Below are 23,001 nucleotides of genomic sequence, written 5' to 3' on the forward strand. Positions count from 1 at the left end.
AAAAAAGGAGAGAAAAGAATTGGCTGCGTTGCTAAATATTCACATACAAAGAGGTTCATATGTCAAAGCCAGCATCTTTAAACTACATAGTGAATTTTTGTGTACCCACTTCTACTTACTTTCAGTGCATCACGTTCTCCTGTTCGGTCACTTCCTATGATTTTAAGCCTGGTTTTCATTAGTATTGAAGCACACTTTTGGCTGTTCTTTACAGATGATTGTGCTACAATTTCCTAAGTCACAGAATCCAAACTTACTTTGTAAGGCTTTTACGGTATGTTTCCTTATGAAATTACTGCCAGGCTTTCTGAGAGTAGCAATGTATTCTGATTATTTGGGCAAATGCAGAGAGGAAGAAGAGCTGTTGAGCAATGCAGACATTTCCTTAGCTGAAAGTTGTGGCTTAAAGTATTTTACTCGTACAAGCGGAAGAACTGTGTGTTCTCAAGACTTATAAAAGAACTCAAGGATGGAATAGCCAAGCTTCTAACTGCACTGTGTAATCCTTCACTTAAACCTGCTTGGCTACCACAGGATTGCTTGGCAGAGCTACTTCAAAAAAAGTTGCAGTGAAGATCAGAAAAATATTAACTGATAAACCTGACATCTGTATAAAGCAAATTAGTAGTAATGTGGAACACGACTAGTGAACATATGAATAAATATGGCATATCCAGGAAGAGCTGACACAGCTTTTGTTAAGAGAGGTTGTGCTTCGCAATTGTATCAGAAAGTACTTTGAAGTGGTGAGGAATCCTGCAAGGGAAAGACCAGACAGACAAAAATACTATCCATTCACCAGTCCCTAATCTAAAATATACCCCAGCCATGCTTAGCCTGAGATATACCTCATGCGCAGATTAGACGCGCAGATTGATTAAAGCATGAAATTTTATTCAGTTATTTGCTTATACATGAGTGTGGAACACAGGTGAAGACAAGAGATTAACAGTTGTCTGAAAACCAGTCTGGAACTTCTGAACTGCAAAATGTATTCACTTAGAAAGTCCTGCTCCCCAAATGTCACAGACGGAATGTTTTGGTTTCCATTCCATTTTTTGTGTATCATATTGATACGTAACAGCATGACCTTTTTTTATTCCATTTTGTGTTGTTCTTCTAAGTATTGTTTCTAGTACCAAAAAACATGGTGTCTGTCTCGTGGTATCATTAAAGTTGTGTCTCCTGATAGTTGACAAATATAGTAACTGCCAATGTAGTCCAGAAATCATACATATACACTTCGATATATGGAAAGTTACTTATGCTTTCCAAATCTCAGGGATGACCTTTTTCATTCTTTTAATACTTCAAAGAAGTAACACGAATAGTAGTTGGCTGGTTAAAGTATAAATGTTCAGAAGACAAGCAGTGAAGGCCAGTTTTGCAAAGACAGTTCATGATCTGATAATTAGTTTGTAATTATTTCAAAATTTAAGTCCTTTTTCCATTATGTAAAAGGTAAAAATATTTTTATCTTTATATAAAAAATCCGTAAAACTTAACTGAGATTTCGTTAAGGTCCTATTCTAGAAATTAAATGTTTTACCCCCTCAAAATGCAAAAATACAGAGTAATGTGTCAAACAATGAATTGACATATTTTAAATTATATTTTGTTATAAGCTGGTTTTCTGTGAATATTCTGTTACAAAATGGGATATATAAATAAGAGAATCTTTTATTCTTCCAATTTGTTTAGTATCTGCATGTGAAGATACCTGCATGAAATTTCATGCTCTAAGTCATCTTTTTGCCACATTCAGGGCAGCTTCTTGGACTAATGATGCTCAGGTTGTATGTTCAGCTTGGGCATTCTGCGCAGAGTTTAACACCCTTTTTTGGCCTTTCAACAGCATCATCCCCTACTTTCTGTCTAATCTAAGCCTTGCAAGGAAACTTTGAGAAGTGATATATCTAACAGTATTCTCTGTTGATTTTCTTCTCTTTATCATTTTTACATGAAGCATTGAAAATGACAGAATATGATTGTAACTTTACAAAAACTAGCAAAAATATTCAAATACAAACACTGACTGAAATTTTGTTTAACTGACAAATTCTAATCTAATGGCAGGCTTTCAGTATTCCTGCACAGCTTCAAGTCTATAACATTTTGTGTGGATTACAATAATCTGTAATTGCTGTAGTTTTTTGTTATAGCAAAATATATGCAGAAGGTTTCTGACTCTTTCTATAATTTTTATTTCAGTGATATTTTAAAAGGGCTCTGTAAAAATAAAATGTTCAAAATTTATGTTCTGCTATACCTATGTTTTACGTATTTGCAAAGTTAGGACTTGTTTTCTAGGGCTGAACTTGGAAGAGAACAGGAAGCTTGTATTGTCCTACAAAAATCAATGAAACCATAATGAAACTACATAGATGATTGTATCATAAGTTCATTATGTCAGTTATAAAATTCAATTATCATTGCCCTTTTTGGTGAACTGCTGCAAGAAAAAAATTATATACTACTGCACCTTCCACAGCTTCTGAGAATGTATTTAGCCTCTTTTGGCTGATTTTGTTTGCAAATCAAGTCCACCTAAGTGTTTATAAATTATCAAATTATCCTTACTGCTGTCAGCCATCAGTACAGGTATTTGCAGAACCACTGCAAGGTCAGGTGCGTTCTTTCTTTCTGCTTCTAGATCTGAGTTACACCCTGATTAACCAAGATTGACATCTGACATATCAAGAGTTACCAGCTCTCCATAACTTAGGTGTTGGGGTTTTTTTTGTCAGGTTCTCCGGCATGAGCAGAACTGGCTCACAACTGCTGAAAAATCATTCCTTTAAACATACTTGCATTATTTGTGTCCAGTTTTGGGCACCTCAATACGAGAGAGAGATCGAGGTGCTGGAGTGAGTGCAGAGGAGGGCAATGAATCTTGTGAAGGGCCTGGAGAATAAATCTTATGAGGAGCGATTGAAGGAGCCGGGACTGTTTAGTTTGAGGAAGAGGAGGCTGAGGGGAGACCTCATCACTCTCTACAACTACTTGAAAGGACATTGTAGAGAGGTTGGTGCTGGTCTCTTCTCACAGGTAATTAGCGATAGAACAAGAGGGAGTGGCTTCAAGCTGCAGCAGGGTAGGTTTAGGCTGGACATTACGAAAAGATTCTTCGTAGAAAGAGTGGTCAGACACTGGAATAGGCTGCCCAGGGAGGTGGTGGAGTCACCATCCCTGAATGCGGTTAAGAGTCATTTAGATGTGGTGTTACAGGATATGGTGTAAGGGAGAACTTTGTAGAGTGGAGTTGATGGTTGGACTTGATGATCCCAAGGGTCTTTTCCACCTAAATGATTCTATGATTCTACGATTTGGACTAAGTTACTCATTCATCTTCCTTTTCAGCAATTGCATAACTAGAATTAAAAACTGTAAACATCCCACCCCTTGGCTACATGCAGATGGCTGACTTCTACATCAGAAACCTTGGACTTTTTTCTTGGGCTGAGATTTTAGTGGCCGAAGGCTGTTGCTCATTTCTGTTAATAAATCCCAACTTGACTAAACAGTTTCCGAGCCTGTATTTCCTGAAAAGTGTTTGTGTCCGTGGTGACCATGGTGCTAGCGATTTGCATGCTTTCTGTAATTCCAGGCTAACCATGTCCTGACAAAGCCTTCCCAACCTGCAGATCCCTTGTGGTTTCTCCTATCTATCTCCTATCTATCTCCTATTTTTCAGTCCTTTCAGAACTTCCAGATCCTCTTTCCTTTCCTTTCATAAAGGTTCAAGTTTGTATTTTAATTCCTCCTGGCCTTTTTCATTCTTTTTTATTTTTTATTGGAAAAGTGTTTGTGAAGGAGAAAGTGAGACAGATCGTTGTTATTACATCATCAATATGAACAATGGGAAACAAATGCAATTTTAGAATATAGTTATAAAATGAATTATATAAGAATCCTGCAGGGTTTTTAAATCAATTTGTTTTATTTACACAGAAAATGTCCTGTTATTCTCTGTGCTGTCTGTGCAATATTATTTTTCTGAAAAAAAAGAAAAAAGTGTTAATAGTATAAAATCAGTTATTTTCTCTGATGAGTGAGGTAGAATTGTTTCGATTCCATAATTATTTCAATTAATTGATCCTTGATCCTTCAAAAAAAAAGTAATTTAAAGAATTCCTATAGAATATCTCTGCTAATTGATCTATTTATCTTGATTGATAGAAAATATATAGGAAGATCTGTTTTATCTATGTGTTTCTATGTGTTTGCACATGTGTGTATTCCTAATTTGAAGAGACAGCTATTTAATAGTTTAAAAGGCTGAAATGCAAGATCTTTTACAATGTACGTGACAACTGCTTCTCAAAATTTAATTTCAACATCACTTAGTGTATACATAGAACTGAGTGTACCACCTCCACGAGCTATAAAGTTCATATCTTTAATATCTTTACAGCTCTGATAGCCATTGGACGATACAGCATGACAATAGAGACGGTGGATGTTGGATGGTGCAAAGAAATCACAGACCATGGAGCCACCCAAATTGCACAAAGCAGCAGGTCTCTCAGATATTTGGGGCTGATGAGATGTGATCAGGTAAGAAGCATTGGTGTGAACTGGTGCCTGCTTCTGAGTGCATGTGAGAGTGAGTGTTCATGAGTGTATGTGTGAGTGAGGGAGAGAGACGGGAAGATTTATGTTTTTCTGTACAAATAGGTACTGTGGTAACTCACTCTTTTAGTGTACTGTGTTCACACGTTTAGCTTAAAAAGTATCTAGAGTACTAAAAAGAGCATTATAAATTTTTGCTGACATGGGTTTTCAAAATACACCCACAGGCTACACCTACAGGCTGAGGTGCTCACAAAAGTTTTATGTAAAATCTGCCCTCTGAGAGTTTTGAATGTTTTGGGGTAAAAGTGATTGGTATGTCGTGTCATTATTATGACAGACTACTTTCTTTTTTAAAAAAAAGGGGGACCAAAAAAAAACAACAGAAAAATAAAAATATTTCAGTGTTACTTCCAGATTGATTTTCTGTACATCTGTGTTCTTGATTATATATAAAGGTTTTGAAAACACAAGGGCAAGGATTTGCGTAAAATCATAATGCTAAAAAAGGAAAAAAATACTGAATTTCTTATTATATAGCTTGGAATTATTATTATCTTATTATATATACTTGGAATATATTAAGAATTCCTATAAGTTTTATCACTTTATCATTAGAAGAAAAGAGGGTAAGATGATCTAGCTCCATCTCACCCTGCATGTAAGCTTCAGTAGTCATGTCTCTTTCGAGAGAAGAGAGATCAAGAGACCTGGGAACACAGCAGAAATAGCTAAAGGTTGTTGGAGGTTTGGAGTCTCTGATCTCGAATCTTCATCAATACATGCAGGGATTGTTTCTCTTCCAGCCATCATTAACAAAATGTCCAGCTTGTGATGGCCATCATAAGCATATCTCTCAGGCTTGCAAATTTCTGATTGGATACAGCCTGTGGAAACACAGGTTTTTAGTCCAAGAAACTAGCCTTACCTTACCTTAGCTTACATTCCTGCAGTGCTTTATAGAAGACACTTACAAAACCCAGTGTTTCAACTGGTAAGGAACAATAATTTCCAGGTCAATCGTAAAGTTAGAAATACCCTGCTGCAAAACCAGCCTTAGACAGTTTCCAGTTTGAGAGGAGGCTGAGCACTTCAGAAGAATTGCTCTGTCTGTTAAAGCTGACTCCACTTAATCTCCTAAACATTAGTGTTTTATAAGAGCCAACAGACGAAAAGAACGTGTGAGTCTCTTTGAAGGATTGTGCTAAGATTATGTACTTAAAGAATGTTCAAAGGGTTACTTGACCTTGGGAATTAGACCTGACCCTGAATCACCTGATCAATTTTACACATATATTTATTTTGTGGATTTAGCTCATGTTAAACAATCAACAAGGATCTAATAAGTGCAATAATTTTATCCTGTCTTCAGCTGCTGTAGAAAATCAATTATCTTGATGCTGAAAACAAGTTTTAGTACCTCATCAGTTAAACTGTATGTACTACACTCTGTATTCCTCTAATTGCTGGTTAACGCTTTCCTAGTTCTTTACAAAGGATTACACACCATCTTTTGTGTTATGAAAGTCAACTGCTCAAAGGAAAGAAAGAAATTTTTTTTGAGAAAGCTTCAAGGAAGATAGAAAAGCAATGTTGACAACATGTCTGCAAGCCTGTGTGTGTGTGTTTGTGTGCATGTATACGAATGTTCAAAATACGGTAGCTAAAACTTGTTAAGACATGAGTAAATGCTGTTACAGCTAGGACTGTAGTAGTAGGACTATCACTGGGAGTTTTTTTCTTGCTTGTAAAGCCTTGATGGGAAAAATAGTTCCACAGGCAGAATGAAGTAAGTATCCTTGACTTAAGAGTTTTTGGCAGCTAGAAGATGCCAGCTCCCTTTTTCCACTGCAAAAGAACAGAGAAATTACTGAACAAAATCATGTCTTCAACTGTCTCTCCCCAGTATCATGCAGAACTAATTTTTTCCAGTGGCTGCTCTATTAAATTAAAAATGTCAGAGTCCGGCACATCATTAAAGAGAATTCTTGGATGGTGCAGAGGGTTTATTTACATGTCCCATTGACTGAAATTCTTGTCTTTGGACTATTGTCAGCTTGCAGTGAAAAGAGGGTTAGAAGATTTGCCCCTTCTATCCAGCCTTCCTTTTCTAAGGTACTGTTATCCTAGTACGAGGTAGCATTTATGGCTTTCTAGGAATTCCTAGGCATTAGAGAGGAAGTACTTAAACACAGTTACATAAGGAACATATGTAAGTAGACTTCAAATGGTTACCACTAAAATACCCTTTATGACCCAGGCTCTTTGGAATTTCTTTGATATGCAGTTGACATAAATTAGAGGCACCAAGGGTCCTCCCAAGAAAGATCAGAGAGGCTGCAAGCCTGGGTAAAGGCAGGCTCTGTTTTATGCCATTGATTATCTGAGTGCCTCCAGGCAATATGTTTCAGTAGATGCAGAGCATTATTGATCCACACCATGAAAATAATCAAATTATTCATTTCTCATCAAACTGCTGTTGCCATGACCTTTCTTTTTATCATGTTTCCTACCATCTAACATGCACACTACAGGAGCAATATGGTCTTTGGCTTAAAATAAATGTCATTGTGTTGAGACGTCTCATAAAAAATGCTGACTTTACCATGAGATCATCATAATGAGGGCATATATTTAAGCTGCAACTTTTCTAATAAGCGTTTCAACACTATTTTTTCAACATTTAAGTGTTACTAAATAGCAATGTAATCACTATTTACAAACCACATACAGAAAAAAGTCAAAAATTATTAAATGCTGAAAGTCTTTCTGAACTCTCCATGGGATAATTTTCATTTAGAAAGCATGTTTATGCTGAGATACACAAAATCTAAATATTCTTTTTAATGTAAAAATATTAGAGACAAGGCTACTGAGCAAATGTCTCTCTATTTTCTGATTTTGCCTAGCACCTTCACGACTTGGCAAATATGACTTTCCCTGCACTACACAGCAGTAGCGTCTGGGGCCCGGAGAGAGCTCTGAATGAACTGGCACTACTGGAGAGGTGCAGGGCAGTGTGGGCACACAGGCATAAGTCCTGATAGCAGCTTAACTGCCAAAGTACAGCACCTTGCCCAGGACAATTATTACTCAGCGAAGTTCATGAGATACTGTCATATAGATGTGGTCAAATAATGTATTGCTTCCGTTTCTGTGAGTCGCTCGGGAAATGCTAGCTTGATCTCTACAGAGTCCTGCATTGTACAGCATAGGTACAGTGAGACACATACCATTGGTTTTCTGTGTCAGATTCGCTTCTGAGAGACTATCATCCGGACCTCCAAAAGTATTTAGGCATTGAGAAAGTAGACCCTAAATATTTTTAAGTACCCATATATTTGAACAATCAAATTCCCCTGTTACCCACCTACGAACATCAACAGTTACTCGGAAGCAGCTAGGACTCTTCTCCCTTCTGATCTCTCTCAAGGCACAGGGTATCAACTGTGCGCACACACATACGTGTGTGCGTATGTGTATGTGGGTCTGTCCAGGCACCTGACAGCATTGGGACTGCACAAGTCACAAAAAAGAAATTTTGCCATTCTGAGTCTCCATTTCTTTTGAAAGCGGTAAGAGATAAAATCAGTAGTTATTTCAGGCTTAAGCAGGACATTTTAGAATTTTGTAATTGGAAAAGGCAAAAAAGACATTTCTGTTTTGCATTCTGGTGTTAGCGCCTACGTTTGCCCTGTGCCCGACTCCCAGAAGCGGTGAGCCAGGCTTCGTTCCCCCGTGTTGCCTCTTCCCAATGCTCTGGCAGCACAGTGAAACCACGAGCTCCCAGTTTCTCCGCATAAAGGAGTGCTGCGCTGTTGTGGGCTGAAGCCCAAGGTTGTGTTTTGGGACCTGACGTGGGTGTGTGGGAACACGGAGCTGGTTTGTGTACTGCCAGGGTACACTGAAGCTCTGATTTGTCACCTCATTAAATACCGAGACAGGCACAGAGTTGTCTCCAGAACCAGGGCTTATATTCAGTTCACCTCAGTTCAGTCCCCCCATAGCAGAAAACAAACATGACTATCCGCTCTTCAAACCAAATTTTAATTGTAACTCTGTGTCGTGGTTTAGCCTCAGACGGCAACAAAGAACCACGTGCCGCTCGCTCGCGCCTTCCTAATACAGGAAGAATCGTACGAAAAGGCAAGACTCTTGGGTTGAGACAAAGGCAGTTTAACAGAACAGCAAAGGGAACAGGCAAACAACAACAACAACACGGATAGGGGAATATACAAACGCGATTACGGAACCGCCGCTCGCCGGCCGGACCCGGGACGCCCCGCCCCGGCCCGCTTTTAAGCAGCAACTTCCTGCCCCCTCCCCCGGCAGCTCAGGGTGGGCGTGGCTCACATGGCATGGAATACCAGGAAAAATTAACCCTATCCCCACCAGAACCAGGACACTCTGTATCTTTTTGTATCACAGCTTAGAAAACTATGTGTATTTTAAAGTATAATTCGTCCTTTCCTTTAAATACTTTAAATACTTGGATAGAGGTGTGGGCAGTTATGGGGTGCTTTCTTTTCTCCCACAAACACTGACATCAGGATTCCTAAGAGCCATACTTGCATCCTAAGGGCAAAATACGATGCCTGCATCAGATTTACAGAATCAAATCTACACGTTTCAAGATTCTTTTTCTGAACACAAATGTGTACATTCCTACCCCTAAACTGATCTAGATATTATTTACTTATTGTAATTACTCAATTAATTATTTCTAAATATTTTGTATTTCATATTTCCAAACTACATCTGAGAAAGAGGGCGATGTTCTCTGTGCTATTTATTGCTATAACTCCTTTTAAATATGTCTTCGTAACGCTTCTTTATTGTGCTTTCACAACAACCCAAACAGCTTTAAATAATGGCAGTTTGAAATCTTCACCTTTGTGGAAAATGGCTGGGTATCACCTAGGAAATAGTGGCTAAAAACTTGATCTGTTTTTCTGGCTGATAGCTTTGCTGGTTGAACAATGTGTCAGAATAACCTTTCTGTGGAGTTTGCAACTTTTCTCACACAGATTTTCATATTTCGAGATCCTTTTCCTGTAGCTGTGGTGCTATTTGCAATGGTTATCAGAAGTGCTATCATGTAAATGCAGGAGACATTTCTTGGGAAAATATGCAGAAAAATGACACTGAACAACAGAGGCCTCAAAATGCAACATTCACAGCAACGTGTGAATGAAATGAAGTGAGTCTGACAAAGTTAGCTATGAATAAATACACAACTTCAGTTAATAAATCATCACAGCCTTCATTCCTTGCTTTTTTCTTTTTTTTCTTTTCTTTTTGAGAAATTCAGGTTGCTTTTCATGAAAATACTTCTGAAAGCCTGTAGCTTATTCCACATTACTTTTTCAGATGAATTGTAGCATGTATTTCCTGTTATAGTTTTACTGAGATGTTAGAGCACAGAAATTGATGGTCAGTACAACTGACAAAAAGACAAACTCTTTTATATTACCACAGACAGGACGGAAGATAGGTGACCCCTAAAAATAGAAATGGTCTCTCAAGAAATCATGTGCCTCTTAAATAAGAGTAAGATTTTTAGAAAATCAGTAGATTTTTAAAATAATTTATGACTTTATCATTCTAAAAAATTTGTTTTAGAAATACATGTAAATATAATTCCTGTGCAAACTGCAAATCATTAGCCTAACTGGGATGCAGCTTCTGTTGTATATAACAAAATGCCAGCTAGTGAAAAAACTCACCAACTTAGGGCAAAAAGAGTTTTCCATTTAAAAAAAAAAATATATATATCAGTAAACATGACCAGACATTTTTACCCTTCATCCGCAAACTTTTAATTTACATAGATAGTCTGTAGCTGAAGTTAAGTAAGTGAAGAAGAGGTAAGATCTTAGGTTCTAGAGATATGTCTTTAAATTTCAAATACGTTTTTGAGCTAAACTGTTCTTAATCAACAGCAGAACAGCGAGAGGACAGAGACATGGCTTGTTTTAATATAATTATCACAGCAATTTGCCTTCCACCTTCAGAAAATGCTAACTATCATTAGTCTGATCAAAAACCCTGACAAATTGCTACCATTTCCTCTTTTATATTTTAAGGGGTTCATTTTGAGGTTTGAAATGATGGTTTTGTGATACTGAAGAGGATGGAAAATATCCAATCCATCCCTTTAAGAAAAATTCTATAGCACTTATTTTCTCTTAAATCACTATAATTTGCTCAAGTTACGTTGCTGAATATTAAAAAGGATATGCTGTATTTTTTAAAGTTTTATATGTATAATGTAGGAGCTCCATTGATACCTCTCTCTATGAATAATGAAGATTTTAGATTCATAAAATCTGTGAGTGCCATTAGAAGGAAACTACAGTTATCCTTGCTAACCTACAACAAAAGAAAAATAGCATTTATTTCACTTTGTTTTTCAATCCAATGATTTTAAAAGACTGAACAAGACTTTTTTTTTTTTTCCCCAGCCAACTAGAGTAACAGATCCATTACTTGGGTGAACGAAAGCATCTGCTAAAATATAAAAAAGGATTCTTTAGACAAATTGAGCTTTTTGGACTTCTAGTTTAACTGTTTCTTTACCAAAAGATTTTTTAATCTTCCAGGCTGATAGTTCAGAAACATACCCATGGCAGTAGGCAGAAGAGGAAATCTTGCTGAATTAATGATTCTATCCTTGTTTTTAAAAAGCAAACACCCGACCATGTCATACTGTAGCAGAAAGATGGGCCCTCAAGTACTGATCATTGGTTCAAAATCAGGATAAGGCCAACTATTAAGGAAAAATGCAATGTAAAGTAGTCATCATTTTTATTATTTAAAAAAAAAAGAGAATTTTTTAGAAGCATTGTCCCCTGGAACTTGCAGTCATTTTTGCCAGCTGGCAACTTCCTGAAAATGATTTCTCTGTTAATTTTGCAGGCCGTCGTTTTGACAAGTATTACAATAATGTCCTCAAATTATTGTTAATGTAGCAGAATAGGAAGGAAAATATTCAGTGCTATTAATTCAACAGGCAGAAAGTAATCTGAAAGAATATTTATCACTGTATAAATAAACACTGTCATTTCACTGCATATGGTTCTTTATTAACTGCAATTTTTACAAGTAAGAACAAAGTAATGCACAGCTGCGTCATAAATTTGAAATACTTATGATACTGGTAATATTTTTACCATTAAATCTTGTATAGGTGGAGTCTAGAAGTTCATCAGATTGAAATAAGCAGAATTAGCAAACCGACCAACCAGCCAAATGAAAAGGCCCCTTTAGAATGGTTTATCTGATTGAATAGAAAAGTAAACCCTCACAATAAGCAAGGAGAATTGAGAATGAAAACTTTATCACTTATACAACTTTAATATCCAATATAGTGTTGTCAGTAATGATTAGGCATTAGGCATTAATGAAATGGCTCTGATAGAAAACTATGAAAACTCACAAAGACCTGAAATGGATTATTTTGTTAGTTTGCAATAATGCAGTGACTGCAGTAATTGTGCAGGGACTGGCAGTTTGAGGCAGTATCATTCACCTGTGTGAACAACCACAGCAATGAATTTCATCCCTCTAGGACTCTACCTTTCTGTTGAGATTTAAGCAAAGAACTGTAAAGGGGCTATACTCCACTAGCAACCTTGCTACATTTTCTGAAATCCTTCCAGAAGTGCTGCCATTGAATATAGAAGGTTTGTGTATGCTGTTTGTTTCACTTCACACAGCAGAAAAGATTACAGATATTTCTGTTTACCCGCTCCTTCCCCTTTCCAAATATAAGTGGGAAATTAATTGCCAAAATTTGACACAATTAAGTTGTGGAATATCATGATAATAATAGTACATCAGACTGTACTTGTCAATTTCATTATTTATGAGTCCACAAATACAGTGTTTGTATGTGCGTGCATGTGTGCTTTTTCTTTTCCTTTAATAACAGTATCCATTAAGTTAAAATGCATTCTTTGCTGAAATTGTAAGGGACTTTATTTGGACTATAGGATATTGTGCTAATATTGGTAGTGCTGTTATTTTATTAAAGTCCTAAACAAAGGTTCTGCCCCTGGGCATGAGGGCAGTCACTGAAACTCTGTGGAATATGTCTGCCTTAGCTGATCAAGTGCACTTCACACAAAACGTTTCCAGAAATCTTTAATTTTGTTATGGCTACAGGCAACAGTTATAATTGGGCCACCTGAGAATACAATTCATTCAACTATTAGCAGAAAAAAAATCTAACAAAGTGCACTTTTTATAAGACATTGACTTGAGGAAGCAAACTACAGCTTAGTGAAGAGAAAGTGTATATGAAAATGTGTTTCTCAATAACTCCAAGCGTGTATATTTTGGATTTTATTGTTAAAACATTAGAGAAATTAGAATGTAAAGTGTGTCCGAAATCCATCATTGTGGATACACACAATGACTATAGAGTCATTTCATTGTCCACTTCATACAAATTTGGCTTTCCTGTAATACTGCTCTGTGTATACTGAGACAGAAATGCACACAAATTTCAGGACTCTAATGCTGTGATACCACTCCATCAAGAAAAATGTCAGTAACGTGGTAAGGAAGCCCTTTTGGAACAAAGTAATTTGCATTTCTTTTGTGTCAGGTTGGTTTTGTGATCCTTTATATCTACCAATGTAATGGTAATACTTGTGCCCCGTTGACCTGTATTATCAAACATCATGTGTATGGCAGCCCTCAAAATCTTTTTGTGAGAATGTTACTTCTCACCTGCTAACATTTCCCTAAAATTCTCTACAAGTACTAGATTTCAGAAATTAAGCTAGCAGTTCTATATTTTATTGATGCCTTTCTGCACAGATATTGCAGACTAGCCATATTGTAACTTGGCTTATTATTTTTTATTAATGACTGGCCTATACAGTTATATAACTGAAGGTACATACCTGTATTTTCCTCAGAAAGAGAGTGCCCGTGATGTCAGCACTCTCCAAAATCAGCTAGCCACATGCCTGTTCCAAGGGCTAAGTTACATACTATGCAAAAATTATTTCAGCAGTCCATCCCTGTATGATGTTATGAACCATTAAGGAGCGTAGGCAAGTTTTCCTAAGTTCTAATGCTGCACCTTTGCACTAATCCAGTTTTGCAAGTCTGGGGTTTTTGCATGGGAGCCTAGGTTTGAGGGGCTTGGGTTTGTTTTTTTTTAATTATATGGCTACTTATTGATTTCAATTATTAACTCAGAATGGAGGTAACTTTTTATTTTCAATTATCAAGTGAATTGGATGTTACCCTGAAGCTTTTCCTTACCTAGGAAACCTTTTAGATTTGTCAATGTTCTTCCACTTCACATGGACTAGATGGGTATTCATGTTCTTCTTTCCCAGATGAATTCCTAATTATCACGTGAGGAAGTATTCTTTTTCTCTAGTGCAGATAATATTTAAATACTGTCTGCGTAACCACACTATCACCATCAGAGGAGATTGAGGAGATTATCCCACCCCAGATAACATTTGTCACAAAGTCAAGGATACTGTCCTAGGAAATAGGTGATATGTGTTCAGATGTCTTTAAGGAAAAAGGATTCAAAACTGTGACTTCTAGGTAACTGCTCTAATTGAGTCAAAAGCCGATGATATCACTTGGCCCTGCCAGGTTCTGTAACCCATCATCTCCTTTGTTGTTTTTTTTTTAATCTATTTTTTTGGCCTAGAATAAATTTTTATTTCAGCAAGAAAAAATAAGTCTGAAACCAATCTTTGTCGATGGGGTTTTTTTTCTGTTTGATGACCAGGATTCACACAAACCTGTTACTTGGACTCTGAATGATAAGGACTGCATTCTTTCATGATGTGTTAAAACATAATTGAAGGGCTATGCAAATTCAAATGAATGATTATGTATTAGATAATCTAACTAGTTTGTCTTCAGACAGTAGTCTTCCTTGTGACAACTCAAAAGATGAAGATTAATGAAAGTTCTGTGGAAGAAAAATATAACGTTTTAAAGCACGTTGAGATGCGAAGATTTTTAGTTTTCATTCATTGAACAAGACTGTTCAAGCTCAGAATGGAAAATTGCTCTGTTTGTGTTACGAATTTATTTTGGGAATGGCATTCAGTACTTTTGTTTTATCACCAGCCAGACTGCATCTTAACAAAGAGACAGAAGCTTGTGTTCTAATGGTTAGGCCTAAGACTTCTTTTCGTCTGAATCCTACCATTAGGGGAACTGATGACAAGGATACTAAGGGAGTTGACTTAGATATTATTTATCTCATTCATTAATGAAGAATAAAATTTTGCTTTCTCTATTTTCCTACCTTTTAGGTAGTGCAGCTTTAGTCCAATATAAAAGAAAGTTTAAAATACTAAAAATTTTACACTGTTGTAGTGTTTGACCTCACTTTTCTCATGCTGAAATAAAAACTTTCGAAATCTTCTGATAGGGGATCATTTGTGGCTTAACTTTCCACATTTGTTTCTCATCCAGGGATCCATGTAGGTTGTTCCACTGCCAAATAGGATCTTTTTCTCCCTCTTCTGTTGTGTAACCTTACATTGAATTTATTTTGTCCAGCATAATTTTTAACTAGTTGCTGTTACTTTCTTAGGATTAAAAATATTTACGCTTAACTAAAAGTTACATATATTTGATCATTTGTCGTGGAACTTGGTATGATAATTTCTTCCTGTGTCATGAGAGTAAACTACATTTTTTAAACTTTGAGTAATTTCTTTCTGTAACTGTTATGTTTCCAAACGTGTATGTAGGACTTGTTGTTACTTTGCTGTTTAATACCACTCAAGTTATTGTCTAGGATCAAACTAATAATTTAAAATGTTCATTTAACACTCTAGGAAAAATGAAAAAAACCTTCTACTATTCATGTATTAGTCATAAAATAGCTGGTTTTGTCAGTGTCACTTCTGCAATGGTTTCACCGATCTTCTGTGCACTCAGCTTTATTTTGTAACTGTATTTGGCGCTCAATACTGGAAGTTTCTTTCTCCTGTTTAGTAAAGTCGCAATAGTAATTATTAACAATTGTATTAAAAATTTTATCCAGTAATAATTGTATCAGAAAAAACTTAGGACAAATGGTTAGTCCTAATTGGTTTACCATAGATTTCTTCATAAGTTTTAAGACTGAAAGATACTGTTGTAACATCATCTGGCTTCCTGAGTATCATGGAAGTATCTATTTCGCTGAAGTTGGCCTGGTAGTAAATAGATTAGCTTATATCTAGCTAGACTGTAGCTTCTGTAAATGTCTCGAGTCAAAGACAGCAGGACACAGAGATAGTGTCCACCAGAGCATGGATATCATTACCTATGTTCCTGTATTCAAACATCATCTTTGTAACAAATTTGCCTTATTTCTTGTTTCCTGTAAGAGAAAATCTGCTTATGATATTGGCTCTAAAGCCATAATATCCATACTATTCTAACAAATAAAGCCCAACAGGTATGTGTCAAATCCTAATGAGCTCTGTCTACTAGTAATATTTGCAGATATATAGTAGATAAACAACAACTTTTCTTTAAATTTCACACTAAGCAAGAGCAGAATGAACAGCTGTCTGTGGTGAACATCTTCGCTGTGTCTGAGTTAACCAATAAGAGAAGTTTCTGGCAGTATGATAGATTCTGCCATGGCTCTCTGCACCACAAATTTAAAGAAAAGATGCTTTTGACTTTTTTTGAATAGGCAAAAAGTAGCAAAGACTGCTGCTTTAGGGGATTCTTCCCTTCCAAGCAGTATTTCTGTGAAGTGTTACTGACAGTTTGAAAGTATGTATTCAGCTATAAATATCAAATATTTCGGAGGACTTATGCTCTCTCTGATTTCATTTTGATTTATTAAAAGTCACTTCTTGTTTTTCAGCACTGGAAGATGTTACTGTAAAGTAGTAATTTGCCAAAATGTACAGTTTGTGCTGTGAAGGGTGGTTAAACCAGTTTTCTATCCAAATCAGTCTCAGCTAGATGAAACTTCCAATGAAGATTGAGTGTTTCTATTATCAAAGTAGAAGAACTGGGTATTAAACCTTTCATTTATCCTTGTCATTGAGTGCAATCACTGTTCAGAAGGATGCACTCCTTTTTATGTTTTAAGGACAAAAATATTATTAGATACTGTGGTCACTGTGCTTTAAAATATCATTCCCAAGATGAATCTTTGAAATGGTAGTAAACATTTTAGTCTAGTTTTTTACTTTTGGCCTTGAATGTGGAACACTGTGGGGAAAAAAGCAACCGATGGAGTCAGTTATCCATCCTGCTGATCTAGGTGGTCCTATATTTAAATGTAATATCGATGCATTTTAAAACGCCCAAGTGTTCAGCAAAGATTTCAAAGAGAGCTACCTAGAACTTATGGTTCTTAGGTTAATCTTTTATTTATCTTAAGGCTGAAGAAAGCTGTCTACTTCTGTGATATGAACTGCAATCAGCTTAAAAAGAATTGACAAATTAATCCCCTCACAGCGCTGCAATGGTAAAGGTGTTAGGTTTAGCTGGAGTTGTCTGATTGGCTTGTCTAATCAAGAATAAAGGTGTTACCTTTGATGTCTAAGATTTAGGAGGTACATCCCAGACCTGACAAGCTTGTATGTTTTAATTATTGATCCCAACATTTCTGCCCACAAAACCCTTTGTGCAGTGTTAGCCTCACACCAAAAGGCCAAAATGAAGACTTCTACCAGTGATGTATGTGAAGACATGCAGGACTTTTAACCTCCGGTAAAGTTGACCTATATTGGTAATTGGTAAATTGATCTACCTGCCATATAGAATAGTTTGCATTCTTTTCCTGTGTTTAGTCATGTTATCCCTTATTTTTCATTGCAACCACATTGATAGCTACCACACACTGCAAGTTCATTTCAGTAAGGTTAATTGCAGAGTTACTACTTAGTATGTTTAAAAGTATCATGACTGTGCCGTAAATTAATTAATAGATGTAATCAATTTTCATTTACCAAAGCCAAGAAAATCTTACATTTCAAACCTATGTCTGCTTGAACGAGTTTGAATAAATATACTTCTATTTCAAGATAGAAATCTGTTACTCTGCGCAGCACTTCATTAAACAGGATGGCTTTTCTTTCAGTAATTAGGTTTGGGGCTCTGTGAGTGGCCTGCATAGTCAAGCATGGAAGGAAAATAGTTTAACAGGTAGTTAAACATTGTTGCAGTTTTCTAAACAAAGCTGTTTTCAAATGGAGATATTTGCCTTTCTTGTTTGCTCTCAATCACAAATAATCATACACTATTTACTAGGATGCTATATAAAACTTCTCCCTTTACAATAAAATCGAGGTGTGTTGGTTTTTTTTTCTCTAACAGAGCATTACATTCTTTATATTTGTTTTGCGATAAATGCATGAACACCTGTAGTATCAGTGAAGAGCCCAATCCTGCAAGTCCTCCCAGGAGTCCAAAGTTCGATCATTCCTTTAGCTTGCATAGCGTTGCCCCTTTTATTTGCTTTCTGCACATCACAGATTCTTTTCTTCGGTTGCAGGTGAATGAAGCCACGGTGGAGCAGCTGGTGCAGCAGTATCCACATATAACCTTCAGTACTGTACTACAAGATTGCAAGAGGACATTGGAACGGGCTTATCAAATGGGCTGGACACCCAATATGTCCACTGCCTCTTAACCGCCTATACCAACGTGTTCCACAGTTCCACTCTGCTGCATTCAGTAGATATAATGGGGATTGCAGAGGGTTCACAACCTTTCATATGATGCAATATAATTGTGAGTTTACAGAGGTTACAGTAAAATGGCAAAAGCTGTACACTGATTTTAATGTACTGTACAACTAAGTACTAATACTGAAGCAAAACTTTAGAAATGCGTCGCATTTTTCTTTGCATAAAAGATATAAAAGCCTTTGGCAGTTTTCTTGAAGTGGATTGCTACTAGTTCTCATTATAGTTTGAGTTATAGAATATGTTAAGCTTTTTTTCCTTTGTTTACTTTACTTTGCCTTGGCCATGTGTGTTTCCTTTGATTTGTGAGTGGTAACTCAGTGCTAGCACCAGTGCAGTTGATCGACAGAGGCCTGTGTTGAAACTGGGAGATAACTTGATCCTTGTTATTTACTAAAGCTACCCCAGGAGCTTTTAGATGCACAGTAATAAGAAAATCTACAAAAAATTGTGATCTTTAATAAACCTCTTTATAATTATACAAATCATTATTTTGAACAGAAATTTTAGTAAATAATGATAATGACAGAATTTATATTTAATGGACAATCTGAATTCTTTTCTTTCTACCACTCAACGGAATAGATATTTCCTTTCATTTTGTTCTGTCTAAAAGAAGAGATGCTGTAGAGATTTCCAGATCCTTCCACCTTGCCATTTTTATAAGTGAGTTAACAGTGCTTAACCTAACACTGATAACCAGCTCCCACTTCATACAGTCAAACAGTAATTGAATACACCAACTATCAGAAATAAGTTAACAGACAATGTTTAAATATCTGATTGAAAAGATTACTTTTTTTTTTTTTAAAAGTGAACTTGTCTCCTCTGATTATGCTGTTATGTTGCTGAATTGGGAAATCCAGATGAATGGGTGTAAGCCAGTAACAGGATTCCTCTCGTTTCCCATGTGGTTGTTACTTTACAACAGATCTTACAATGCAAAGAGTGCTTACCTTGAGAAGGCGGTCTAAACACACGTCCCATCATGGGTATCATTTTGTAGGATCAGATGCTTCATCATACAGTGTATGCAAGAAAATACCCAGAGTAAATACACAAAACGATTAATTTCTGTGTGTCACGTTGCATTCTAAGGACTTAAATTTGACATGGGGATAGTTAAAATACAGACATTGCAGCTTCAATTTGAAGTTGCATTAGCCTTTATAGTATTACCATTTGGTTAAGAATGTTTTCAGGTGTGTAACACTGGATATTTGTTTTTAACGTTACAGCAAAGTATGAAATGCTTAAGCTGAAAAGTTGCCATTATTGTCAAAATGTTTTGCTAATCCAGAAGGTCTAATGCAGTATAACCTAGAAGCTTGTTTAATATGGCTGTATAACTCTCTGTAAAACTGTTGATTTCCATAGCATAATTTTTTACAACAGAAACATCAGCTCACAGTAATTCCAGTGAGGGTGTTGAATGTTTTCTTATTAGAGTTTTCAAAATGGGGATGAACTAATTTCTCTGGAAAAAATATATGGTAAAGTTTTCGCTTTAAATAAATGGTAAATACTTGTGAACATGTGTAATGCTAGGCTTTTTATTTACTCAAAAATGGCAACAATATTTTCAGAATAAAGCCAATGGAATATATTGCAGAAACAGGATAGAATTTAGTCATTTTTCATTTAATGTCTTTTTATGAGTGCATTAAAAATATTCACACAATTTGTAAGTTTCTATTTTTTCGTGAAACCTTTGATCTTGCAATGCGTTTAATAAAATAAAGAAAAAATATGTGGTGTCTTCTATTTATCTGTGCTGCTAATTGTGCTTAGACTATGCTAAGAGAAAGACTGAAATCTCCAACCTTAAATATGCAGAACTCATCTGGGCATGGTCCGTCCTGAGCAAACTGATCCAAGCAGGCGCCGTTGTGAGTGACAGAGTTCGACTAGATGAACTCCAGAGATCTTTTTCAGTCTAAAATACTCTATAACTCTAAGGGGGTTTATGTATTACTGTTCCAGTTGGTCATCTCTTTTCCCTTGTGCCATTAAGTCACTTCCAGTAGTTTTGCCTTTTACTGACTATTCATCTCTCTCTTATTTTTCTGAACATATTGATCTTTATAGATCTCAGTGTGGCTAATGAATTTCCATGGATCTTGGCATTTACATGATTTGGAAGTTTATGTGGTACAGGAATTCTAGATGGAAATATGTTTTTCTAACTGCAGTGTTGCCACAGATAGCTCTTTAATTTCCTTATAATAAGTCAATGTTTCCTAAATGATTTTATAGGAATAAATAACAGTATTGCACACTCTTTACTTTTTGAAATGTCATTTAGGGGAAATAGCATTTAGGGGAAAAAAAACAGGTATTGCCTCTTGTAAAAAGAAAAATTACCCTTCTTTTCTCATACTCAAAACTTAAGAGTGGATTCAGAAGCTCACAGGTAGTTTACATGCTGGATATCCTAGGTTCCAACAGGCCCGCTTTACTGACAAAATGTCTTTGTTCCTTCATGATCTTTGTGCGAACTTGCCATTAAGATGGATAACCTGTGGCTCAGCATTTGCCTTATCAGAGACATTTCTAAGCCAGGGAATCTGGGCATGTTCAGCCTGCAGAAGAGGAGGCTGGGCAAGCTCTAAGTGCTTTCTTAACTAAGCAACAGATGGTTGTAGAAAAAAGGCAGATAACCTTTGTTTTCAGTCATTCACTCTTCTAAATCCAGGTAAAATTCTGTTCTAATACCACTCAAATAATTCACTTGATGGTCACTCCACCCACCTCTCACCACTTAAAGGCGATGTGGAAGGGAGTGTCCTCACACAATCATAGAACCATAGAATTGCCTAGGTTGGAAGGGACCTTTCAGGTCATCTAGTCCAACCATCAACCTAGCTCTGACAAAAACCATCACTAAACCACATCTCTAAGCACTACACGTCTTTTAAATACCTCCAGGGATGGTGCCTCAACCACTTCCCTGGGCAGCCTGTCCCAATGCTTAATAACCCCTTCAATGTAAAAATTTTTCCTAATATCCAATCTAAATCTCCCCTGGCACAACTTGAGGCTGTTTCCTCTTGTCCTATGGCCTGTTACTTGGGAGAAGAGACCAACCCCCACCTCCCTACAGCCTCCTTTCAGGGACTTGTAGAGAGCGAACTTCCTCATCAATGTATCAGTGTACATTAAGGGGACGCTGAGCTACTTCCACAATAGTGTCATGAACCTTTCCACAGCTGAACGCGCTCTCAGAGTTCCCAAAAGTAGCTTTCCGATGCCAGTCTTGCTTGCATCTGTCAAGAAACCTAATTACATCTTGTTCAGTACTGAAATAGAGCTTCATTACAGCACATTTGTTATGGCATAACAAGGTAGCTGAGGTAAGGGATATTGCAAGGAAGGGAGGCTAATGGGAAGGAGTAAGTGGAGTTGGAGGAGCAACACAGCATAATTGAGAGAGATGACCGTGTGTGGCAGAGGAAGAAATGGTAGCACTGACGGGTGTTACCTTAGAATGTCAAGAAAATGCTGAAGAGCCTTCCAAAGGACTAAAAGGGTACAATAAACAGGTCAGCTAGAATCACAGATGACATGAGCATGGAAAGGCTGAAAAGTAATAATCAGTGGAACAAGAACCACCACGTTTCCCCATCTGCTTTAGGGGTCAGCTGCTCTACTGAGGTGTCTTCAGCCATGTGTTGAGGCAGGCAGTTTGCTGACTAAGACCTGGAGAATATCACTGAGCTGGGATTTGGGTAAGCCATCATTAACTAGATTTGACTCTCACTCTCAAATGGCTGAATTGATATTGGGTAACAATTATCAATCGGGATTGCGGAGCGAATCGGACAAGTGAAAGTGAGAAAAGTCATGGATTGAGATAAAGACAGTTTAATAAGTAAAGCAAAAATCCATACACACAAGCAAGGCAAAACAAGGAATCCATTCACTGCTTCCCATCAGCAGGCAGGTGTTCAGCCATCTCCAGGAAAGCAGGGCTCCATCACGGTTACTTGGGAAGACAATCCCAAAATCCCAAGCCATCACTCCAAATATCCCCCCCTTCCTTTTTCTTCACCCAGTTTTATATGCTGAGCACAATGTCATACGGTATGGAATACCCCTTTGGTCAATTGGGGTCATCTGTCCCAGCCGTGTCCTCTCCCAACTTTTCATGCCCTCCCAGCCTACCTGTTGGCAGGGCGGTGTGAGGAGCAGAAAAGGCCTTGACTGCTTAGCAACAACCAAAAACATCAGTGCGCTACCAACACTATTCTCATCCCAAATCCAAAACATAGCACTACACCAGCTGCCAGTAAAAAAGTTTGCGCTATCCCAACTGAAACCATGACCTTCTCCACCCCTTATTCCATACTATTTTGTGTCATGCTCAGGTCCCACACTATCCCATACATCCTCATTAACCACCACCCCCTTTCCCTTTCCCGAGCTCCAGTCATTAAATTGTGTGTAGTTCTGCTGAGGAAAAGAAATAGACATTTAACTGCAAAAGTCTATCAAAATTAAGCTAAGGGCTTACTGATAAATATTTGTTTAAGCTCCCAAATCCCTGTAATCTGTTATGCTTCAACTGTTCTTGAGCTACTATATCATCTTTTCTCTGCTTCTAGTCAGCCTCATCCTGGGAAGTAGCATTGAGCTGACAAGCGGGTGTATGCAGAGCGAAACATTGAGCTTTGCAGACAGCTGCTTATTGATTGGACAACTGCACACAATTTCTTTTCTTTCTTTTTTTTTTTTT

General features: G+C 37.0%; 1 protein-coding gene across 1 annotated transcript in view; it reads left to right on the plus strand.

Moving 5' to 3' along the window:
- FBXL17 (F-box and leucine rich repeat protein 17) overlaps window positions 1-19,799 on the plus strand; it is a 288,146-nt gene extending 268,347 nt beyond the window's left edge. The window contains exons 8-9 of the mRNA XM_063320440.1: window positions 4,415-4,557; window positions 18,074-19,799. Coding sequence (XP_063176510.1) covers window positions 4,415-4,557; window positions 18,074-18,211 — 281 coding nt within the window. The 3' untranslated portion in view covers window positions 18,212-19,799. The remainder of the gene's footprint in view (window positions 1-4,414; window positions 4,558-18,073) is intronic.
- Window positions 19,800-23,001: the final 3,202 nt, after the last annotated feature.

The sequence above is a fragment of the Chroicocephalus ridibundus genome, chromosome Z (genome assembly GCF_963924245.1).
Source record: "Chroicocephalus ridibundus chromosome Z, bChrRid1.1, whole genome shotgun sequence".
Taxonomy (NCBI): Eukaryota; Metazoa; Chordata; class Aves; order Charadriiformes; family Laridae; genus Chroicocephalus; species Chroicocephalus ridibundus.